At 44.1% G+C, this 20,715-nt stretch overlaps 1 protein-coding gene across 11 annotated transcripts in view; it reads left to right on the top strand.

Moving 5' to 3' along the window:
• The first annotated feature begins 5,038 nt into the window (after positions 1-5,038).
• The window catches only part of KCNMA1 (potassium calcium-activated channel subfamily M alpha 1), a 648,117-nt gene continuing 632,440 nt past the window's right edge, over positions 5,039-20,715 (top strand). For 6 of the 11 annotated variants that reach the window (XM_087702554.1, XM_087702552.1, XM_087702556.1 and 3 more), the window contains exon 1: positions 5,041-5,470. In XM_087702554.1, coding sequence (XP_087558680.1) covers positions 5,138-5,470 — 333 coding nt within the window. In that variant the 5' untranslated portion in view covers positions 5,041-5,137. Of the gene's footprint in view, positions 5,471-20,715 lie in introns of all 11 variants that reach the window. The other 5 variants (XM_087702562.1, XM_087702561.1, XM_087702560.1 and 2 more) reach the window with 2 other exon arrangements.

Genomic DNA, 20,715 nt, shown 5'->3' with positions numbered 1-20,715 from the left:
TTTATGATCAACAAGCTAGTTAGGAATATTGTGCCCCAATAGCACCAATTATTCCATTCCCACCAACAACCGTAATGACCATTTTAAAAAAAATTATTTCCATTCTATTTATCTTGCTTATTTTCCCCCCACTTTGAAGCTATCTTTCTGAAGTTCTTCAATGCCATATTTTGTCTATCTGCCAGTACTAAATTGCTGGCACCAAGCAACATGGTTCTTTTATGGTGCATCTATTTTCCATTTTTTTTTAAAAAAAAAAACCTAAAATCTCTGTGCTGCTCTCATTTAAAGCAATTTACAACCTATGAGTAACTTACAATCTGCTTGAGTAACATTATACCAGCCAAAAGGAAGAGTAAACACCCCAGGAAACTGTTCCTACTATATATAACATTCTGCTACCTCTTCATCAAATGCATTCTCAATATTCTAAAACTTTTACAATTTTTTAAAAAATCTTGTGGCAGTAAAGATTCTTAGAGAATATTATAGTATAATAATCTACTAAAGATAAAGGTACCCCTTGCACATATGTGCTAGTCGTTCCCGACTCTAGGGGCAGTGCTCATCTTGATTTCAAAGTTGAAGAGCTAGTGCTGTCGGAAGACTTCTCTGTGTAGTCATGTGGCCAGCAAAGAAGTGGGTTGCCAGGGTGAACCAGTAGTGGAAATTGCAATCAGTAGGGATGGCAGGCTCACCACGCCTCCGAACCGGTTCCCCGCCGCGGCATGGTTTTGGGTATTTTTAATGTTCTGCACATGCACAGACCTATTTACAGGCAACTGCACATGTGCATAGAGCACGCATCAGGTGCATGCACAAGCACCAAACCGGCAGTAATGCCGGCAGCAACCCACCCCTGGGCTGGCATGACTAAACACCCAAGGCGCAAGAAATGCTGTTACCTTTTCACCAAAGGTGATCCCTAGTTTTCTACTTGCATTTTTACATGCTTTCGAACTGCTAGTTTGGCAGAAGCTGGGACAAGTAACAGGAGCTAGTGGCACGACATAACCACGGTAGACTAAAGCGCGCCGACAACACCACCGCGCTAAAACCGCGATGTCAAAAGCGCGCCCACAACAGCGCGCCGACAACAGCGCGCCGACAGAAGCGCCATTTAACTTAAGGTAAGGTTTAGGGTTAGGTTTAGGGTTAGGTTTAGGGTTAGGTTTAGAGTAGGTTTAGGGTAGGTTTAGCGTTAGGTTTAGGGTTAGGTTTAGGGTTACTTTTAGGGTTATGTTACAGCGCGCTGTTGTCGTGCAGTTTTGACGGTGCGGTTTTGTCACCGCGCTTTAGTCACATGCGCTTTAGTCTACCGCGGTTTTGTGGTGGAACCACGGGAGCTCACTCCATTACATGGCATTAGGGATTTGAACTGCCAAACTGCCAACCTTTCTGATCAACAAGCTCAGCATCTTAGACACTGAGCCACCGCGTCCCTAATATACTATAAATAATAAACTATAGGTATATTATTTACCTCCAGTTCCCCCCGCCTCAGATTTAAGTAGGGATGTCTCCTATTATCCAATATCTCATGACCACATTGAGTGTAATCGTTATTAAATGGGGCTAGGATTATTAAAATGCCAAAGTACAATTGAGGGATAGCTTAAACTGAAAGCCCAATACATATATTAAACTATAAAGCCATATTTTCTTGCTCAGTGGCTAACTGCTGCAATTTAGAGCTGAAAGTAGCTATTGTAGAGAGAACCAATTTTGCTGATAAGTTATTAGTTCATACTTTATCTCCCTGCATTCCTCTTTTATTGACTCTTGCTTCTAATAAAGTAGGCCATTAACTGGGACAATGAATGGAGACCATTACAGAAATCCTGAACTGTTTGACTGGTTCTCCTTGTCTCAGGGTTGGGTAGTGGTTAATTAGTTGGAATCTTATGGGTATTTAAAACATTGTTAGGAGATAGATAGATAGATAGATAGATAGATAGATAGATAGACAGACAGACAGACAGACAGATATCCTAATAATGTTTTAAATACCCATAAGATAGCAATAGCAATAGCAATAGCAGTAGACTTATATATCGCTTCATAGGCCTTTCAGGCCTCTCTAAGCGGTTTACAGATAGTCAGCATATTGCCCCCAACAATCTGGGTCCTCATTTTACCCACCTCGGAAGGATGGAAGGCTGAGTCAACCCTGAGCCGGTGAGATTTGAACCGCTGACCTGCTGATCTAGCAGTAGCCTGCAGTGCTGCATTTAACCACTGCGCCACCTTGGCTCTTGAGATAAGATTCCAACATATGGGTGTACACACACACACACACACACACACACACACCAGATTAGAATGTGGGAAATGGTGAGTTCTAGTCTCACTTTAGCCATAAAAGCCAACTTGGCGACCTTGGGTCAATCACTAAGAGAGGGACACTATGCTATGCAACTCTATTCTATAATGCTATGCTATGCTACTCTATAATTCACTGCTATGCTATGCTATTCTTTCACAAGCTGCTTGCCTCCCTTTGCTGTTTTTCAGTCTTCCCGGGAATGATTTCAGAGCCAAGCTTGACTGAGTGATTTCATAAAACATGTCCTCATCCCTGTCCTTTTCCTGGCAAAATGAGGCAGATGTTGCCCTCCAGATGTCCCCTCCAGCTGCCCTTCCCTTCCTGCTCACAACTACAAAGTCAACCAAGCCTTGTGCTCAGCAGTCCTCGAGTAAATGTTGCCTGTTTCATCCCAAAGAAGCTTAACCAAAATTAAGATACGATGCTGGAAAACTGGATTAGGCTCATCCATAGGACTGAATTTCTGGGTTTGAAGGTTTTTGGAGTTGCTTGTGGATATGGTGTGAGTGTGAATGGGGTCTTTCAGCAACAGACTGGTCAATACTTGGAATGCACTACCTGACTGTTGTTACATCCTCAAACCCCCCTAACGGTTGACCTTGCTCCATTCCTAAAAGATCTGTAAAGGGGGCATGCATAAGCACAGCACCTAGTCCCCCTTTCTCCCCCCCTACTCATATTTATGTATATATGTATACCTGCTTATACGTTTATGTTATATTCATACTTATACTTGTTTTCTCATACATGCTTGACAAACCAAAATAAATTCTAAATAAATAATTTCTAAAATTCTTCTTTTGGTTTTTTTTTTATTTCCAGCTGTTGGATTTTTTTTTTAATGAAAAACTTTCAGAAACGGTGGCAACAGACAGCACAACTGGGGTTTTCCTTGTGTCGGGGATTAAGTTTGAAAAAAAACAAAAAACAGGACGAGCTGGAAAAAAAAAAAACGACAAGGAGATTCTGCTCCGACTTTTGACATCCAGCCGCCTCTTTTGGTGCTGGAGCAAATTTATCTCGGGATAAATGTGGGCTTCCCTAAATTATGGGTCTGAAACTCCCAGGCGCTTTCATCTGCTTTCTCTTCCTCTCCCCCCCCCCCGCCTTTCTGTTCCATTCACAACCAGCGCCAGGGAGAGGATTAAGGGATTCTCCCCCCCCCCCGCCTCTCCGCTTTCTTCCAATTCGGTGCCAATTCTGGAGCCAGGCGACCCACTCATCCGAACCGTTTCCTGGTGGGCGATGATCCGCTGGAAAAGGAAAAAAGCACCGCCGCCAGTCCTGCCTGCCGCCTGCCTTTTCCTCCGCGGCCCGCGAAGCACCTGTTTCTGCAACTCAGCGCTGCCAATCGCTGGCTCGTTTTTGCTCTCGCTCTCTTTTGCCCGGAACAACAACAACAACAACAAACACGACCGTGGGCTCTGCGTGGAGACTTCAAGATGGGTCAGAACGAGGAGGAGGGGGAAGAGGAGGAAGAGGAGAAGAAGAGGAAGAGCAGGAGGAGGAAGAGTAGTAGCAATAGTAGTAGTAGTAAGAGGGGGAAGAAGACGAAGGAAGAGGAGGAAGAAGAGGAGGCAGAGCAGTAGGAGAAGGAAGAATAGTGGAGAAGGAAAGAGAAGGCTCAGCCGAGCGCAAAAACGACCCAGCGCTCGGCCCGCGTCTGTTTATCGCCGTGTCCCTGGGCTCTCCGCCCCGACCCCGAGGGGAGGAGGGAAGAGGCTGGCAAAGAACAGCAAAAGGCGAGGCTGCGGGCGCGAGTGGCCGCGTGGGCACAAGCCGCCGGCTCCCCTTCCCCTCCACCCCGCCGGACCTCGGGCCCTCTGATTAGGCATGCAAGTCACCGAGCGCCGCCGAGCGCAACAGAGACGCTGCGAAAAACACCGCTGGAGCCGGACCCGAAACCGATTCGCGGCGGCGGCGGCAGGGATGGGGGGGGGGGGGACACGACACACGCACATATAAACACACACAGACACACACGCGCGCGCTAGGAGTGACTGGCAGCCAGTGCGTCACGCCGTCCGCCAACCGGCAGACCCGCGCGGGGTTCTGAGCCCTCCCACTTGCTTGCTGCGCGGCCCCCGCCTTGGCCCGCCGCTCCCCCCAACCCCCCACGGAGCCTAGTCAGGCGGGCAAGACGCGCAAGCGGCCGCGAGCCGCGTTCGGAGCAGCTCCCCCCGCCAGCTTTCCTCCGCCCAGAGGACGGACCTAGCCGGCTTTTCGCTGCTGCTGCTGCTGCTTCTTCTTCTTCCTCCTCCTCCTCCTCCTGCCGCCTGGGGCCACCTGCGAAAGCCGGCGACGCGCGCGTGCGGCTGAGACGGACCCTCCCCCCTCCCCTATCAGCCGCGCGTCTTCTCAGCCGCCTCCGTCAGGAAAGCCGAGCCGAGGCGCAGCAAAGCCGGGAGCGGCTCGGCGGGGAGAAGCGCGGGTGCTCCCTCAGAGGCGGCAGCTTTGGAGGAGGCTGCCTTTGAGCCAGCAGCCAAGTTCGCCCTCCTCGCCCACTAACGGACGGACGGACTGACTGACGGGAAAGCGGGGGAGATATGCGGGCCGGCTGAGGCGGCGGGCGCGCTTTTTTTTTTTTTTGGCCCCTCCCCGCTTCATTCGGGTGGGAGGGGCCGCGCGCGGGGAGGGGAGGGGGGCAGAGAGGGAGAAGGCAGGACGCCCCGGCGGCGGCGGTTTCATTGGGCTGAGCGGCATCATGGCCGGGGATGGGCTTCGTGGCCGGAGCCGGCGACGGCATCGGTCTCGGCGTCGGCTAGAGCAGCTTCCCGGAGCGCCGGCGGCGCGCCCTGCTCGGTGCTAGCCATGGCAAATGGCAGCGGCGGCGGCGGCGGAGGCGGCGGCGGCTCCAGCAGCTACTACTCGGGCGGTGGCGGCGGCGGCAGCGGCAACATTAGGATGAGCAGCCCCGTCGGCGGCCCCCTGAACACGGCCTCGTCGTCGGCGCCCGCCCGGGCGTCCAACGCTCTCATCATCCCCCTCACCATGGAAGTCTCTTGCGACAGCGGGCAGCGCATGTGGTGGGCCTTCCTTGCTTCCTCCATGGTCACCTTCTTTGGGGGTCTCTTTATCATCCTGCTCTGGAGGACCCTCAAGTACCTGTGGACCGTCTGCTGCCACTGCAGGGGGAAAGAGAAGGTAAGATCCCACACACACCACTACACGCACAGAGCCCCCGCAGCCCTGCCGAGCCGGCGAAACGGCATCTTGGGCTGCTGGAAACCCTTTACGCCTGAAAACTGCTAAACGGAGGGGGGGTATATTTTGGAAGCTCGGGGTTGACAGGAGGTGGGGGTCTTTCTGCAGCTCTCTGAGTTGGCTGGTTCTCTGGCAGACTTCTTGTGACCCAGCTAGGTAACGCTGTCAGGGCTACTGATGCCACTGACCAGCCCTGATGGTGTGTTGCCTAGTTTGGGTAAGGAAATCTCTTGCAGGGAAACAAGCAAGCATGGAGAGTGAGGTGAAGGACCCCTCTGTGGACAAACTGTTGGAGAATAATCCATCCCAGAGGTGCTTATTTTTATTTTGTTCAAGAGGCAACTGGGCTTCTTTGTTTTTATTTTGAGGCATTTGGCTCCTCATCCAAGAAGCGTCTTCAGCTCTGATAGGATAGTGGGGAATGGAAGGATTTATACCTTTTTTATATTTATACCTATCTTTTTAGAGGGTCATTGAAGCCCTTGGAGGTTTATCTGTGTCCTGAGCGTCACCTAAGTGGCACTCCTGGTTTCTGTAGTCTGCAATTTTTTCCTCTGGGAATCCATTCCTGCTCCCATTCAAAGGGTGTTCATCCCAAATTGTATAGCTAAAAATCTGTAGAGATTCTCAGTCATTCAGGTCATGGTTGTCCCAAAGGGACTTTTCCACCCCCCCCCCCAAGAGGCACTTTCTGGACTTTCTGGTTTTTCTTTGAAGACGTTTTGCATCTCATCCAAGAAGCTTCTTCAGCTCTTCTGACTGGATGGTGGGGAAGAGCTGAGGAAGCTTCTTGGATGAGAAGGGAAAGTTCAAGGAAAAACCAGAAAGTAGCACCTTTGGGAGAACCATGACCTGGATGACTGAGAATCTCCATGGACATATTGGAGAATAACCAATCAGAGTTACGAATGGACTTATATCCATTAGTTAAACCAACTAATAGAGGTAGTCCTTGATTTACAACAGTTCATTTAGTGGCTGTTCAAAGTTACAGCGGCACTGAATGGACTTATGACCATTTTTCACACTTACAACCTTTGCAGCATCCCCATGGTCAGGTGTTCAAAATTTGGATGCTTGTCAAATGGTTCATATTTATGACAGTCGCAGTGTTCCGGGGTCATGGGATCACTTTTTGGGACCTTCTGACATGCACAATCAATGGGGAAGCCAAAGTCACTTAACAATCCTGTTACCAACTGAATAACTGCAGCAATTCACTTAACAACTGCAGCAAGAAAGGTCGCAAAATGGGGAAAAATTCCCTAAACAAATGTCTCACTTAACAACAGAAATGTTGGGCTCAATTGTGCTTGTAAATCAAGGGCCACCTATACACTTACATTTTTCTATAACATTTCCTGTTATAGAAAAATAGAAGAGTTTTTAAGCATCTTAGAAGTAGTTCAGTTTAGTTCACAGAAATCTATTTATTAAGAATGTAACATTCTTCCAAGGGAAACAAAGGCATGTTACAGATAATTCTTTAAAAAAAAAACATAATTGCTGTAAACCTTTAATTGCAACATACTATACAGAAAAGTAGAGAGAAGTTTTAGACCTTTAAGGTGGCTTGGTTTCCAAGCCAGTCTTCCAGTTCCTGCGTTGCTTTTAGTGTTTTTTATATTTTCTTCAGTTTTAGCTCAGGTTGCATGCACAGGGTATTGCCCTATGAGCTAGGTTGGATTGAGTGTTTAGTAATTCTGGGCTCCCTAGTGGAGAAGGATGGGGCAGCATTTGGAAGTGGGGTCACCAAACGGCAAGGCTAAGCTTGCTTACTTTTTTGCAGAAAGCTGAGAAACTTGGAGGTGTGAAATATATCCCATATTCTCCCTTGGGTGGCACTGAACACTGTTCAACTTGTAAAGGAAACATGGGTACAGGGGCAACTATGTTGCTGATTCTGGACAGGCTAATGTTTGCTCAGAAATAATAAGCTGGACTGAGTCAGAGGCTTGGGTCATCTCCACATATATTTGGGAGTTGATCGTTTGAACGATTCAATGTGCCATGTCATCCAAAGTCCAAATCCTAGGACTTTGTAGTGTTTAGAATTACAACCTTAATCCCAACTAAAATCCACTTTTCTTCTTGCTGTTAATTTTTCAGCTTTTTCTAAAACTGCTGTGGTTCATCTCTTTCTCCTATGTCTCCATAAGATGCTGTTCTTCTTTGACTAGAAAAAAGTTTAAGCATTTTTTTTTTTGTATTAAGGAACAAATTTGTATATCGGAATTAAGCTGACTGTAGGTGGGTCCCTGAATGAAGCCTTACAACCATCTGTTCAGCAACTCCTTTCCCTTCCTTGTTTGCTGATGCCAATTTGAGGACACTGTGGTTCTGAAAATCCAGATTCCAAGGGAAGTTGTGTAAAATGGCAGTTGTGTAAGGACGTACACGGAGGCTTCCTTCGAATGAAATGTTGGGGTGGTGGTGGTGGTGGTGAAGAATACATGATTGTGAAGGAATCGTCTGTCTTGTCCATCACCTACTGAAAATCCACAAACAGAAAGAAATACGGGTTCTAATAAAATAATAGGATCCACAATTAGTTTGTTCTAGCTTTTACCCTGTCTAATCTGTTTTATCCCACAACAGATTTATAACCTGCAACGGATGAATGAATAATAAACAAATAGCACAACAAATACATTGATGCGCTCAGCAGTACCCCCCTCCCCAATTAATACAGACTCCATATAAGGATCTTCTTGTTCACTCAGATCAGCATAGAATTAAAACTGACTATAATTTGGAAGGGAAAAGAGAAGTGCAAATGTTACCATTTGCAACAGTTTCTATGTATGAAAGAGATACTTGAAAGATACAAAACATACAAAAACAATCCAAGCTAGTATTTCAAACATGGTATGGGACTCTTCTCCCTTAATATTTGAGTGCCCTTCGGGTGTAAAACTAAATGAACTTAGTTCACTTTCCACTTGACTTCTTCAATTAATACATTTTCTCCTCTCCCTCATTCTGACCCAGTTCCTTTTTTTCATTCCAAATAAAGATTTGAATAAAACCTTCCTTCGGTTGATTAGTCTTCAGATTGAAGCATTCAGGGAGATCTCTCTTTCCTGCCTGTAATCAGCTCTAGCTGAGACTGTAATTGTGGAAAGTTTTCAGAAGTGCTGGAAAAGCAAGCAAAATTTAGGTTGACAAAGGTGTTGTGTTGATAACTCTTGTTCAGATGCCTATTGAAAAATGACAGGGAAAGGAAAAGAGAAAACCAAACAGATCACCTACAACTGTTGAGGCCAACATTTTGAGCTTTCAAGCCTCTCTCCATGTTTCATCCAACCAATCTGGAATTGTAATGTTCTGAAAAGATTTCCTGGGCAGAATTCATGTGAGGTGGCCTTCCAAATAGAGAAGAAGCCCCATGGAAATAAACAAGAATGGTGTCAACAACTTCATTGGGATTTGGAGTTTAAGTGTGCTATTGATTGGCTTATGTTGGGGATGCTGAGTCTTTGCATGCTTCATTTATAAGCTTCATCATCTTCAGTGGTGGTTATTATGATGCATTTTATATCTGGAATACTGTCCAGTTGTTGTTGTTGTTGTTGTTGTTGTTGTTGTTGTTGTTGTTGTTGTTGTTCTTCTTCTTCTTCTTCTTCTTCTTCTTCTTCTTCTTCTTCTTCTTCTTCTTCTTCTTCTCCTCCTCCTCCTCCTCCTCCTCCTCCTTTTCCTCCTCCTCCCTTTTCTTCTTTTCCTCCTCTTCCTCCTTCCTTCCTTCCTTCCTTCTTTCCTTCCTTCCTCCTCCTCTTCTTCTTCCTCCTCCTCCTTGCAATACTTTTAAAAGGAGCTAGTAGAAATAGGGAAGGATCAAGAAAATTCAGCTAGAATGATGAAAGGGTTGAAGTCATTCCAATGGGAAAAGGCTGGAATGCCCGAGACTCTTTCGTTTTGAGAGGATGATTGAGAAGAGGACATGATTAATATCTTATAAAATCATGCCTGTGATAAGGAGAAAGTGATTAGGGATCAAGTGTTTTTGAAGACTAGGCTCCTAGGAAGCTGGCTGGAAGGAGCTTTAAAGTTGCAGGGAAGAAAAAGGAAGTGCTTATTTATGTGGCACATAAGTCACTAACTTAATGAATAAGTATTACATTCATTATAAGGTGCGGTGATGGAGGTTAACTTGGATAGTTTTATATTGGTATTAAATAAAAGATAAAGGTAAAGGCTCCCCTTGCACATATGTGCTATAGTCGTTCCCGATTCTAGGGGGCAGTGCTCATCTCCATTTCAAAGCCAAAGAGCCAGCGCTGTCTGAAGACGTCTCCGTGGTCATGTGGCCAGCATGACTAAACGCCAAAGGTGCACAGAACGCTGTTACCTTCCCACCAAAGTGGTTCCTATTTTTCTACTTACATTTTTATATGTTTTGGAACTGCTAGGTTCGCAGAAGCTGGGACAAGTAATGGGAACTCACTCCGTTACGCGGTGCTAGGGACTCAAACTGCCGAACTGCCAACCTTTCTGATTGACAAGCTCAGTGTTTTAGCCATTGAGCCATTGCCTCCCTTGGGATTAAATATGTTCATGTAAACCAGGCCTTTCTAGAGTTGTTAGTGTTGAGAAATAGTGTTGGCTCTTGGTTAGAGTTATCATGTTCCAAGGTGGCAGCTGCTGGCAAACAGAGGCAAGACACAGTATATTTCCTTCTCCTGATTTGAGCATTCCAGAAACTTCTAGTTGGCCACTGTGAGAAACAAAGTATTGGACTAAGGAGAGTCTTGCACTTTGGTTCACTTAGTGCTGATCTGGACAGTTATGCTTATGAAAACAGAATGCCATTCTTGAGTCATTAAATGAATAACTCTAATCAACATGTTTAGTAAATTTCCATGAAACTGAAAGCTAGGGAGGGATGTAGCACAAAATGTCCTTACCTGAGAGTAACTGTTACTGAAAACACTGTGGGGCATGGTGGATAAAAATAGGTGAATTAAAATAATAATAATAAAAAATGGATTTTTAAAAATTTAAATTGGATTTTTAAAAAATCAAATTTATTTTAATAAAATGCTTTTGGAGTAAAAATCTATCTGATTTTCTATTTAAGATACATTAATAATTTATTCAGCATGAAATGGAGCTTAGTTATGTAGCATGAGGCTGTATATTCTGCAATATTGGGACAGTCGGTGAATCAACAGCTGGTCGGAGGTGGAGCTGTGGGACAGAGATAACAGTTGCTCTTAAATTATTTTTAAATTAAAATTATGATTTAAATCAAGTTGATTTAAATCAAGCTTTTTAATAGTGATTTAAATCTACTTGCTTTAAATCAAATCCACCCTGCTGTGGGACTTATTTCCAAATAGACATTCAGAAGACAGTTGATTTTTCCTGGATCAGAGTATATGTCCACCGGCCTTTGTGTGATCATCATTGTGATCCCGTTGATTTTGATAGGATTGAAGTGATCTCCTTCTTTGAAAAATGGGAGTGTCTATTACTTCCACAATACATAAAGACTTTAGATCTCTTATTTCAATAAGGCAGACCCATATTCTCTAATTGTGTTTACGTTAAGTCAAGTTGAACTTGATTCCAGATTTTTTGTGGGGGATAGGATGTGGAAGTGGTTTACCATTGTTGACTTCTGGGACATTATTTTAACTTCCTAGTCCAGCTTAAACTTTAGAGTTCCCTTACTGAAGTACCTAACCTTCTCTTGTTTCCTACCCAGGCAAGGTCACCCAGAGTTGCCATTCACTTTCTTGCATGTGTGTGTGTGTGTGTAGAAGCAAAACATTTCTGAACTGTGAACCAGTGAGCCTGCTACTGTAGTTGATGCCCTGTACTTCTCTTTTCCACTAGTTTTGGATTTCTGCTTCTCAGTGTAGAGGCAAAAAACCCACCACTAATTATATAAAACCACCTCAGATCAGTTTGGGGGTATGATGGCTCAGCAGTTAAAGACACTGGAATAATGATAGCTCCGGTTGGAGACCTGAGCACTGTGCAATGAGATGAGCTCCCATTCCTTGCACCAGCTTCGGCCAACCTAGCACTTTAAAAATATGCAAATGTGAATAGATAAATAGGTACCATTTTTGGTGGGAAGGTTTCAGAATTCTGTGAGCCATGTTGGCCACAAAAGAAGGACTAGGCGTGACATGATATCAGCCTTCCAATATCTGAAGTGCTGCCACAAAGAAGAGGGGGTCACCTTATTTTCCAACCTGAAGGTAGGATAAGAAGCAATGGATGGAAACTAATCAAGGAGAGAAGCAACCTGGAATTCAGGAAAAACTTCCTAACAGTGAGAACAATTAATCAGTGGAACAACTTTCCTCCAGAAGTTGCGAATGCGCCAACGCTGGAAGTTTTAAAGAATATGTTGGATAACCATTTGTCTGAAACGGTATAGGGTTTCCCTGCCTAAGCTGGGGGTTGGACTAGAAGACCTCCAAGGTCCCTTCCAACTCAGTTATTTTAAGAGCAGTTTTATTCTACATGGCCATGGAAATTGTCTTCCAACAATGCTGTCTCCCTTGGCCAAGAAATCAAAATGAGTACCGTGCCTTAAAACCAGCCATGACTGGTTAGGGAACCCTTTACCTTTACCTAGTTCAATAAACTTACAAATAGTTGAAGTAGATCACATCTGGTTAATTAAAAAAACAGTATGCAAACAAATGCTTGGGCTACAGTATGTTTCTTGTTTTCCAAGTAAGATTTAGCTGGGATGATGACCCTTGAAAAAGAAAATATAACTTGTTTCCTAAGATACTCAGTTGCTAGGTTTCTGTTGGTTTTGCTGATTGTGTTCCTTATGTATTGACTATACTCCCCTAATTCGAACTGAATTCTGGCATTATTTTACTTGGAGAGCAGGTGCACGTGTGAGATCACTGTTGGTGTGTGTGTGTTGAAATGAACCTTTTGTTCGTGACTGCCTGTTAAGGGGGAACCTGGGTGCAGCACTGTGGATAAGGAGTGCAATTCCTCTTATGCTTTTCTGTAGGTGGGGTGGAGTGAGGTGAGAAGGGACAGAGGACTCAATGTCCATTGAGTTTGCTGTTAGGTCCTGGAACATGTGGGATCGAAAAAGACACATTGTAAGGAGAATTATGTGGTTTGGGAAGAGAAACAGCTCGACCCTTCTGGGAAATCCTTATGTTTTTAGTATGACTCTTTTTATATTCTCTGCTTCACATCTGATGAAACAACTCTAAAGAAGCCCAGCTTCTTTCTAATTTTTTTCTGGTCAGTTAGTAGGACCTTAAACAGATAATGTCAGAAATGGTGTAGGGCTGTGATGGTGAATCTATGGCATGTGTGCCAGAGGTGGCACACAGAGCTCTCTCTGTGGGCACATGCACCATCACCAGCTGCTCTTCTGGTTTAAAAAACAGGCTGTATTTTGACCCATTTTGGGACTGTTTTTGAGCCATTTTGGGGTTGTTTTCAGGCTGAAAAATGGCCTGAAAATGCCCCCCAAATAGCCCAAAAAACAGCCTGAAAAACAGCCCCAAAATGTCCCCCACCTGAAAAACTCCCCCAAAACAGGCATGTGCCCACCAGCCAGCTTGTTTTCAGGTTTCTGACGTTCAGCACGTGCACATTCTCACACAGGGATGCATGTTCCAGTTTGGGCACCCGGTGCCCAAAAGGTTCACCATTACTGGTATAGGATCTCCTGCTTGAGCGGGGGTTAGACTAGATGACCTATAAGGCCCCTTCCAACTCTGTTAATCTGTTATCTTATCATATGCATCTGTGATTTTTTGGATTCTTGAGGAGGACTGTGGATGTCACTGGCAATTTCCTTTCCCCTAAATACTCCTGAGCATTTAATAGTTGTGTGGTCTACTACAGCGTGTGTCCTGTCAGTTATCATTGCTTGGTTCCAATTTGGCCACATAGGAAGGGTATGATTGTGACTGATCTGTCGTCCAGCTTTGCAGTCTAAGAAACAGAATGTTGAATACTTTATTTTTTTATTTGCAAGAAATACTTTTTGGCAAAACAAAATATAGTGTTAATTCTCTACCTGTGGCACCTGATAGGCAATCGACGGCCCTTCAAAATAGGTCCGCGGATGGATATTTTCCCTTCGCCTTTCCCCCCCCTTTTTCTAGATTGTGAATGGAAGACTAGATCTGTTCCAGCTATTCCTGGCACAAAGATACACATAAAACACACACCAGCCTTTTAAATATATATGGTTGCTAGGCGCCTGTCATGATATGACATTCAACAATTGGATCTCCTGCTTCTCCGGAGATATGCCATCACCTAGCTTACAGTGTGGATTTTTAAAAAAATGGAAGTAAAGGGGAAAGATGATAGAAATAACACAGTGATGAAATATTATCCCCGAAATAATGAGAGAATTCCCCAAATGATGAAATTTCTGAAGAAAACTAAGCGACATTGAAATAACTGGGCAACTGTATGGGTCCAACTGTATGGGTTGTATTTGTGTATTTATTTCCCATTCTCATTTTGGGGTGGCTAGGTAAGAGGAGGCCAAAGTTAACGTAACATGCCTGTTAGAGGCAAGGGCATTTTTAAAGCAACATTTCCCTTTGGGAAACTGAAAAGATAGCCAGCATAAATTGTGGGGAATTCTTGTGGGGGAATCCTTATGAAATTCATGTTTTTTTTTCCTCTTCTTCGCCAAGATAATACAAGATGGAAGGGATGATGCTCCCATCAAAAGAGGATTCTTAAGGTGATATATACACTCCCATATTGTGGGAGAAGGAGTGGCAGAACCTGGGGGCAGAGTCAAAAAAGGGATCAGCTTAGAATCCCTACGTAGTCACAAATGAAGCAAGTACAACTCCCCTTGTGTACTATTGACCTTTATCTAACTCAGTGATGGCAAACCTTTTTGGCACCGAGTGCAAAAAAGGGAGCACTTTGTGTACTCATCTGGGCCATGACCAGGAAGAGGAGCTGCCCAGGGGGCATGTGCATGCGGAAAAAGAACTTCCGGTTTCCAGCATGCACATGTGCGCCAGCCAGCCAGTCTTCTGGTTAATGCCATGCATGCACACACACTGATCAGCTGGCTATCCTGCATGCTCACACTGGAAAATGGAAAACCAGATCTTCCAGTTTCCAGCCTTGCGCTTGCACAAAGGTGGGAAACCCAGAAGTGGTACGGGTGACGCTGCATGTACCAGGCAACATGGTCCATGTGCTACTTCAGGCATGCGTGCCATAGGTTTGTCATCACAGATCTAACTCTTAGCAAGTCTGACCATTAGTTGAGAAGATTCCTGTGCATGGACCTTTAGCTACAAATCAGCTTCATTGAACTTTTGCATGTAGACCTGGTCTTTTGTGACTGACACATATGCAGCTAAAACAAAGTTCCTGTGACAAAATGATATACTGTATTTTTCGGAATATAAGATGCACTGGAGTATGCACCCAGATTTTCACCCTCTTTTGGTGGGGGGAAAGGTGCGTCTTATGCTCCGAAAAATATGGTACGTGTTTTTCATATGTCTACATTCAGGTTATGCTGGTTATGCTATGACAGTCCTGAACAGGTTCAATCTGAAGTCTGAGATCAGTCTGATAGAAGTGAAATCAGATGGAGCTGTGGTTCATTCATCGCTTCCTTCTTTTTGAGGACATTTTTCCCGATAGCTTCTCTAAACCCAGTTATCTTGGAGGTCTATGACTCATGGCTCCTGCTGGCCCAGAAGATGGAAATCCTGGTTTGAGGGAGCTGCAATTACCAGTGGTTCCCCTATGGACTAGGAAGCCATTGGAAAGAGTAACTCCATGCTGTGATCACCACAAGGTGTGATTACCCCAATGCACTCTCCATAGGGCTGCCTTTGAAGTAGACTCAGAAACTCTTACTTGGTCCAGAATACAGCAGCCATGGTGTTGACTGGTGAAACTGGTCAATGAAGAATTACTGTTATTTTGAGATCTGGATGGCAATAGTCAGGCTCAATTCAGAGGGTGGTTATAATGCCGTCTGGCAGAAATTGTGGGCACTCCATCACTGGATGTTTTTAAGAAGAATCTAGACGGTCACTTATCTGAAATAGTATAGGTGAAATAGTATAGGTTATCATGTTTGAGAAGGAGGCTGGACTAGAAGACCTTCCAGCTCATTCATTCATCGTTCATTAGGAACTACCTTGTAAATGTGGGATTCCATTCTCTATAATGCCTTTCTATGGAGGATTCTTTGACCCCGATATTCCTTTCATGCTGACAGAGCCCCAAATAAAGTCATCGGTGAGCCTTTGTCCCTTAGTACAAAATCCGTTAATATAGGAGCACACAACAGATTCAAACTCAAGGTAAACCGTTCCAAAATACAACTACAGCAACAGAGTGGTCAATGCCTGGAATGCACTACCTGACTCTTTTGTTACATCCTCAAACCCCGATAATTTTAACCTCAAACTGTCTACTATTGACCTCACCCCATTCCTAAGAGTCTGTAAGGGGCATGCATAAGCATACCATTGTGCCTACCGTCCCTGTCCTAGTGTCCCCATTTATTCATACTCATTTAATTCATACTGAGGTTTATTCTTATACCTATTATTTTGTAAACAATTGACAAATAAAATAAATAAAATAAAATAGTACCAGAGGTGGGCTAATGGGGGTTCACAGGGCTACAGGAGAACCTCTAGCTAAGATTCTGTGCAGTTCAGAGAACCCCCAAATCACACTCCTGGCTAGCCCTGCCCTCCCAGGAATCCCCACGTGGCCTGTTTTGGATGCAGGGAAGTGCAGGCATGCATGGAGGCATGGGGAGGATGAAAAACAGGCCTACCGGAAGTTCGGGAACTCTGGAAACAGGCCCATTTCTGGCCTCCAGAGGGCCTCCGGAGCCTGGGGAGGCCATTTTTGTCCTCCTGGAGGCTCGAGGAAAGCCTCCGGAGCCAAGGGAGGGCAAAAATACCCTGCCCCACCATGGTGCAGGAGACGAAATAGGCCATGCCCACCATGGACATGCCCACCCAGCAACCAGGCAGAGTACCACTTGCTAAAAATTTTGAACCACACCCTAGCTTAGTACCGTGGTGGGCAGCCACCCAGTTTATAATTGATTGTTATGTTTATGTTGTTATGCTTGTGGTGTGCCTCTCAGAGTTTACAAAGATTGGAGCGGCCTGTGAAAAGGTGGAAATAAACACATCTATCTATCCATCTATCTCAAAGGTTTCAATTTTGCTATGGCTGTTTCTGGAGTGTGTCATAAATTATCTCAGAATAAATGTGAAATGAAGCATCCTGCCTGTTCCATAACAAAGGGCACATATTTCATTTGATCAGTGTTGTAATATGTTAATGCGTTTGTTGGAGAAAACGTTCTAATCCAGACAGTTATGTAGAACAGGAATTCCTACTAGATGTTTCCCAGATAGTATAAATGAAAACTATATTCACACTAATTGGCTACATTCACAAGATGAATGTACCAGATGAGTGCACCAAAATCCTAGTGCTGCTAAAGATGCTCAATTTAGGGATAACCTTGGTTGACCAGCCTGTCTTGGTAGCCTGCAATGTTGGGAAAATTCAGCTAGCTTGGTTTAGTTTATCATTCAGCTAAGCTCAATTCATTCAGTAACTCCAATTTAAGTGTATTGTAAAAACATTGCTTCCTTTTGTTTGCTTTCTTTCAACATAATCCAGAGAGCAATTGAAGTTACCCCTTGGCTGGCTAGTTGCTTAACCATCCCAGATCTGTTGTCATTGAACTGTCCCCATCTGAGTTTTATTAATTTTTTAAAATCTCTTTTCTGTTGCTGAGACATGCTAGTTTCTGACTTACGTCAAAATTACCTAACATTGTTTGATACACCATTCTGTTCTCTCTTTTCTTCTTCCTGATGGTCTCATCCACTTATCCTTGGGAACCCAGCTCTTTTTTGTCTTGCTCTGATGTTACGGAAGAAGTAGAAGAAAGAGAGAGGGAGGGAGGGAGAAAGTGGTTTATTTCCAGGAATGAATGGCACAAAGAGGAAATGACTAGATTTAGAGGGGCTCATTCCCTGCAGTATGTGGGAGCGATAACAAGTAGGTGACAAAGCACATCAGCTGATGTGCCTTGCCCTTCAGCTCTTAACTTCTGCATGAAGGCTCTTTAGAGGAATAATGTTATGCAAACAAATTAAGCTCCAAGGCCAAGCAAGAAGAGACTATATTACAGAAGATTGGATATTTATTTATGAAATAGAAATTGGATATTTATTTAGAAATAGAAATAGAATAACAGAGTTGGAAGGGACCTTGGAGGTCTTCTAGTCCAACCCCCTGCTTAGGCAGGAAACCCAACAACACTTCAGACAAATGGCTAGCCAACATCCTCTTAAAAACTTCTAGTTTTGGAGCATTTACAACTTCTGGAGGCAAGTTGTTCCACTGATGAATTGTTCTAACTGTCAGGAAATTTCTCCTTAGTTCTAAGTTGCTTCTCTCCTTGATTAGTTTCCACCCATTGCTTCTTGTTCTACCCTCAGGGGCTTTGGGGAATGCAAAAAAAATGCAACTAGAAAAATAGGAACCACCTTTGGTGGGAAGCTAATAATGTTCCGTGCACCTTCGGCATTTAGTCATGCTGGCCACATGACCACGGAGAGGTCTTCGGACAGTGCTGGCTCTTCAGCTTTGAAATGGAGATGAGCATAACCCCCTAGGGTCGGGAATGACTAGCACATATGTGCGAGCGGAACCTTTACCTTTATAGTACACACCTTTTTTCAGTACTGGATTAGTTTAGCTCTCCTCCTTTCTCCCAATGAACCCTGCAGACTACCAAGAGTGGCAACTGGGAAGGTATTTTTTTCTGAGAGTTCCCAAGTTCTTCATTCTTTCATAGAACTATTGCTTCCTGGATGATGGAACAAGGTTGGTGTGAGAAAAAAGTTTGTAGGGTTGGCTACTTATTAAAGGGACTTCTGATCCAGTATCATCTGATGCCCAATGATCATAGAAGGTTTCCCCCGCCAGTCTTGAATGTAGTTTAAATAAGACCCCAGAGAAAAATTATTCAAATGTCTTACTGTGTTTCCTATGCATGGTTGCCTACAAATGCACAGATAAATAAAACATTAATAAGAAGAAACTAAATATGGCAAATACAGGAGACATTTTAGATATGTTAGGATATACACATTTGTAAAACTCCAAGCAGTTTTGATAAATGCTGCTTAATTAGGACACAATAATTTGCAGCATTTGTAATATACTGTATATTGATATCAATAGCACTTAGACTTATATACCGCTTTGCAGTGCTTTACAGCCTTCTCTAAACAGTTTAGAGTGTCAGCATAGAGTGCCCCCAATAACCTCAGCCCTCATTTTACCAACCTCAGAAGGATGAGTCAATCTTGAGCTGGTCAGGATCAAACTGCTGGCAGTCGGCAGAATTAGTGTGCAATATTATATTCTAACCATTGGAATAGGGATAGGGGTAGTGGTAGTGGTAGGGATAGGGATAGGGATAGGATAGGATAGAATAGAATAGAATAGAATAGAATAGAATATGTGGAATGGAAATGGCATAGCATTGCAAAACATAAAAATCAAAATAAGCTAGCACTGAGACTTATTATATATACTGTATATGCACAGCAAAGAAATCACGCCCATATACCACATGGATTAAGCAAATATTAATTTCTTTCCTCATTCCTCATTCTCACAAGCCCCATTTTACTTTTAACTCTTTTTGGGGGGGGCAGGTGCAAAGCATTTTGATTTTCTAAGCATATAATGCTGTAGGCAGGAAGGCCATCTTCCTGTCCCACTAACCGTGGCACAAAGATACTACAATCACCAATTTATATATTTATATATGATCCTGTGGTTGTCGTCCGTTGTATTTTGGTCAACTCAACAACAGTCCTGTGAAGAGGGTTTGGTTGAGAAGGAAGGAATGGCCCAAGGTCATCCATCCATCTTCCATACCACAGAAAAGACTAGAACACCTGTCCTTCTGGTTTCTAGCCCTGCCCCATAGCCACTACACCAAACTGGCCCTTAATGTTGCCATGACATTTTCTTCATTGCAACCCAACTCATTACCAACATACCTTATGTATTTAGGGGTTCTGGTGTTAATATAAGATGCCTTATACATAGTATTTGGATGGTCCATCTCTGGGCTCTTTGTAGCTTTGTGGGAATGTGCTTTCCTTAGTGGACCTGGTCACAGTCTTCTATAGCCATTATAGACCAGATCCTTGGCTTCCACAGAGTCACCTACTGGATCAGAAAGCATTGGTTAGGCATAAGAGATTTTGTCTTCCAAAGATTTTGGACTCGTGCTGGAGCCCATCTTCAGGGAACTTCTCTCTAGCAGAGACGTGAATGAATACTTGAAATTAGAATCAGCTTCTGACAGCTGTTTATTGCTGTTTCTGTCCCAAAGCGTGTCCACTATAGATTTTTCTGCAGCTTTTACAGATCAAGGGAGCTCATGGTCCTATTTTGTAAGAGGTGGTATTCTACTGGTTTGGACTGGTTCACGGGTGGCCGCACCCACCTGCCCCACCTTTATGGCATTCCATTTAGGCCCTTTTAGGCAAAGCACATGTGCAGAAGGCAGAGTGCATGCACAGATGTGGTGCATCCGAGTAAAGTGCATGTACATGCACGCATGCACTCACATTTGCAAACCGGTAGGGAATGTAAGTAAATACCATCCCTGATGAGGTTTAACACTTACTAAAAGATAACAGATTAATTGAGTTGGAAGGGACCTTGTAGATCTAATCCACCCCCCACCCCCACCCCCGCCCAAGCAGGAGAGCCTACACCATTTCTGACAGATGGCAGTCCAATCTCTTCTTGAAAGCTTCCAATGATGAAGCTCCCACAACTTCTGAAGGCAATTTCTGTTCAATTGGTTGGTCGTTCTCACTGTTGATGAGAACTTCATGTGCTTTGGAATATAGCTTGCCCCCCCCCCCATCTCTCTATGGCAGCCCCTCAAATATTGGAAGGCTGCTATCATGTCTCCTCTGGTCTTTCTCTTCACTAGACTAGCCATGCCAAGTTCCTGCAACCATTCATCGTATGTTTTAGCCTCCAGTCCCCTAATCATCTTCATTGTTCTTCTCTGCGACTTACTAGTGGCAGTAGTGCCACTATGCACCACTTACTGATTTGGGATATATGAGAACCGGCGTGAAACTGACAATATTTTTGCTTGTTTCCTT

This window comes from Thamnophis sirtalis, unplaced genomic scaffold, assembly GCF_051295495.1.
Source record: "Thamnophis sirtalis isolate CommonGarterSnake01/CBP01778 unplaced genomic scaffold, rThaSir2_p1.2 scaffold_15, whole genome shotgun sequence".
Taxonomy (NCBI): domain Eukaryota; kingdom Metazoa; phylum Chordata; class Lepidosauria; order Squamata; family Natricidae; genus Thamnophis; species Thamnophis sirtalis.
Note: the sequence above shows the minus strand (reverse complement) of the source record. Positions and strands in the feature narration are given on the sequence as shown.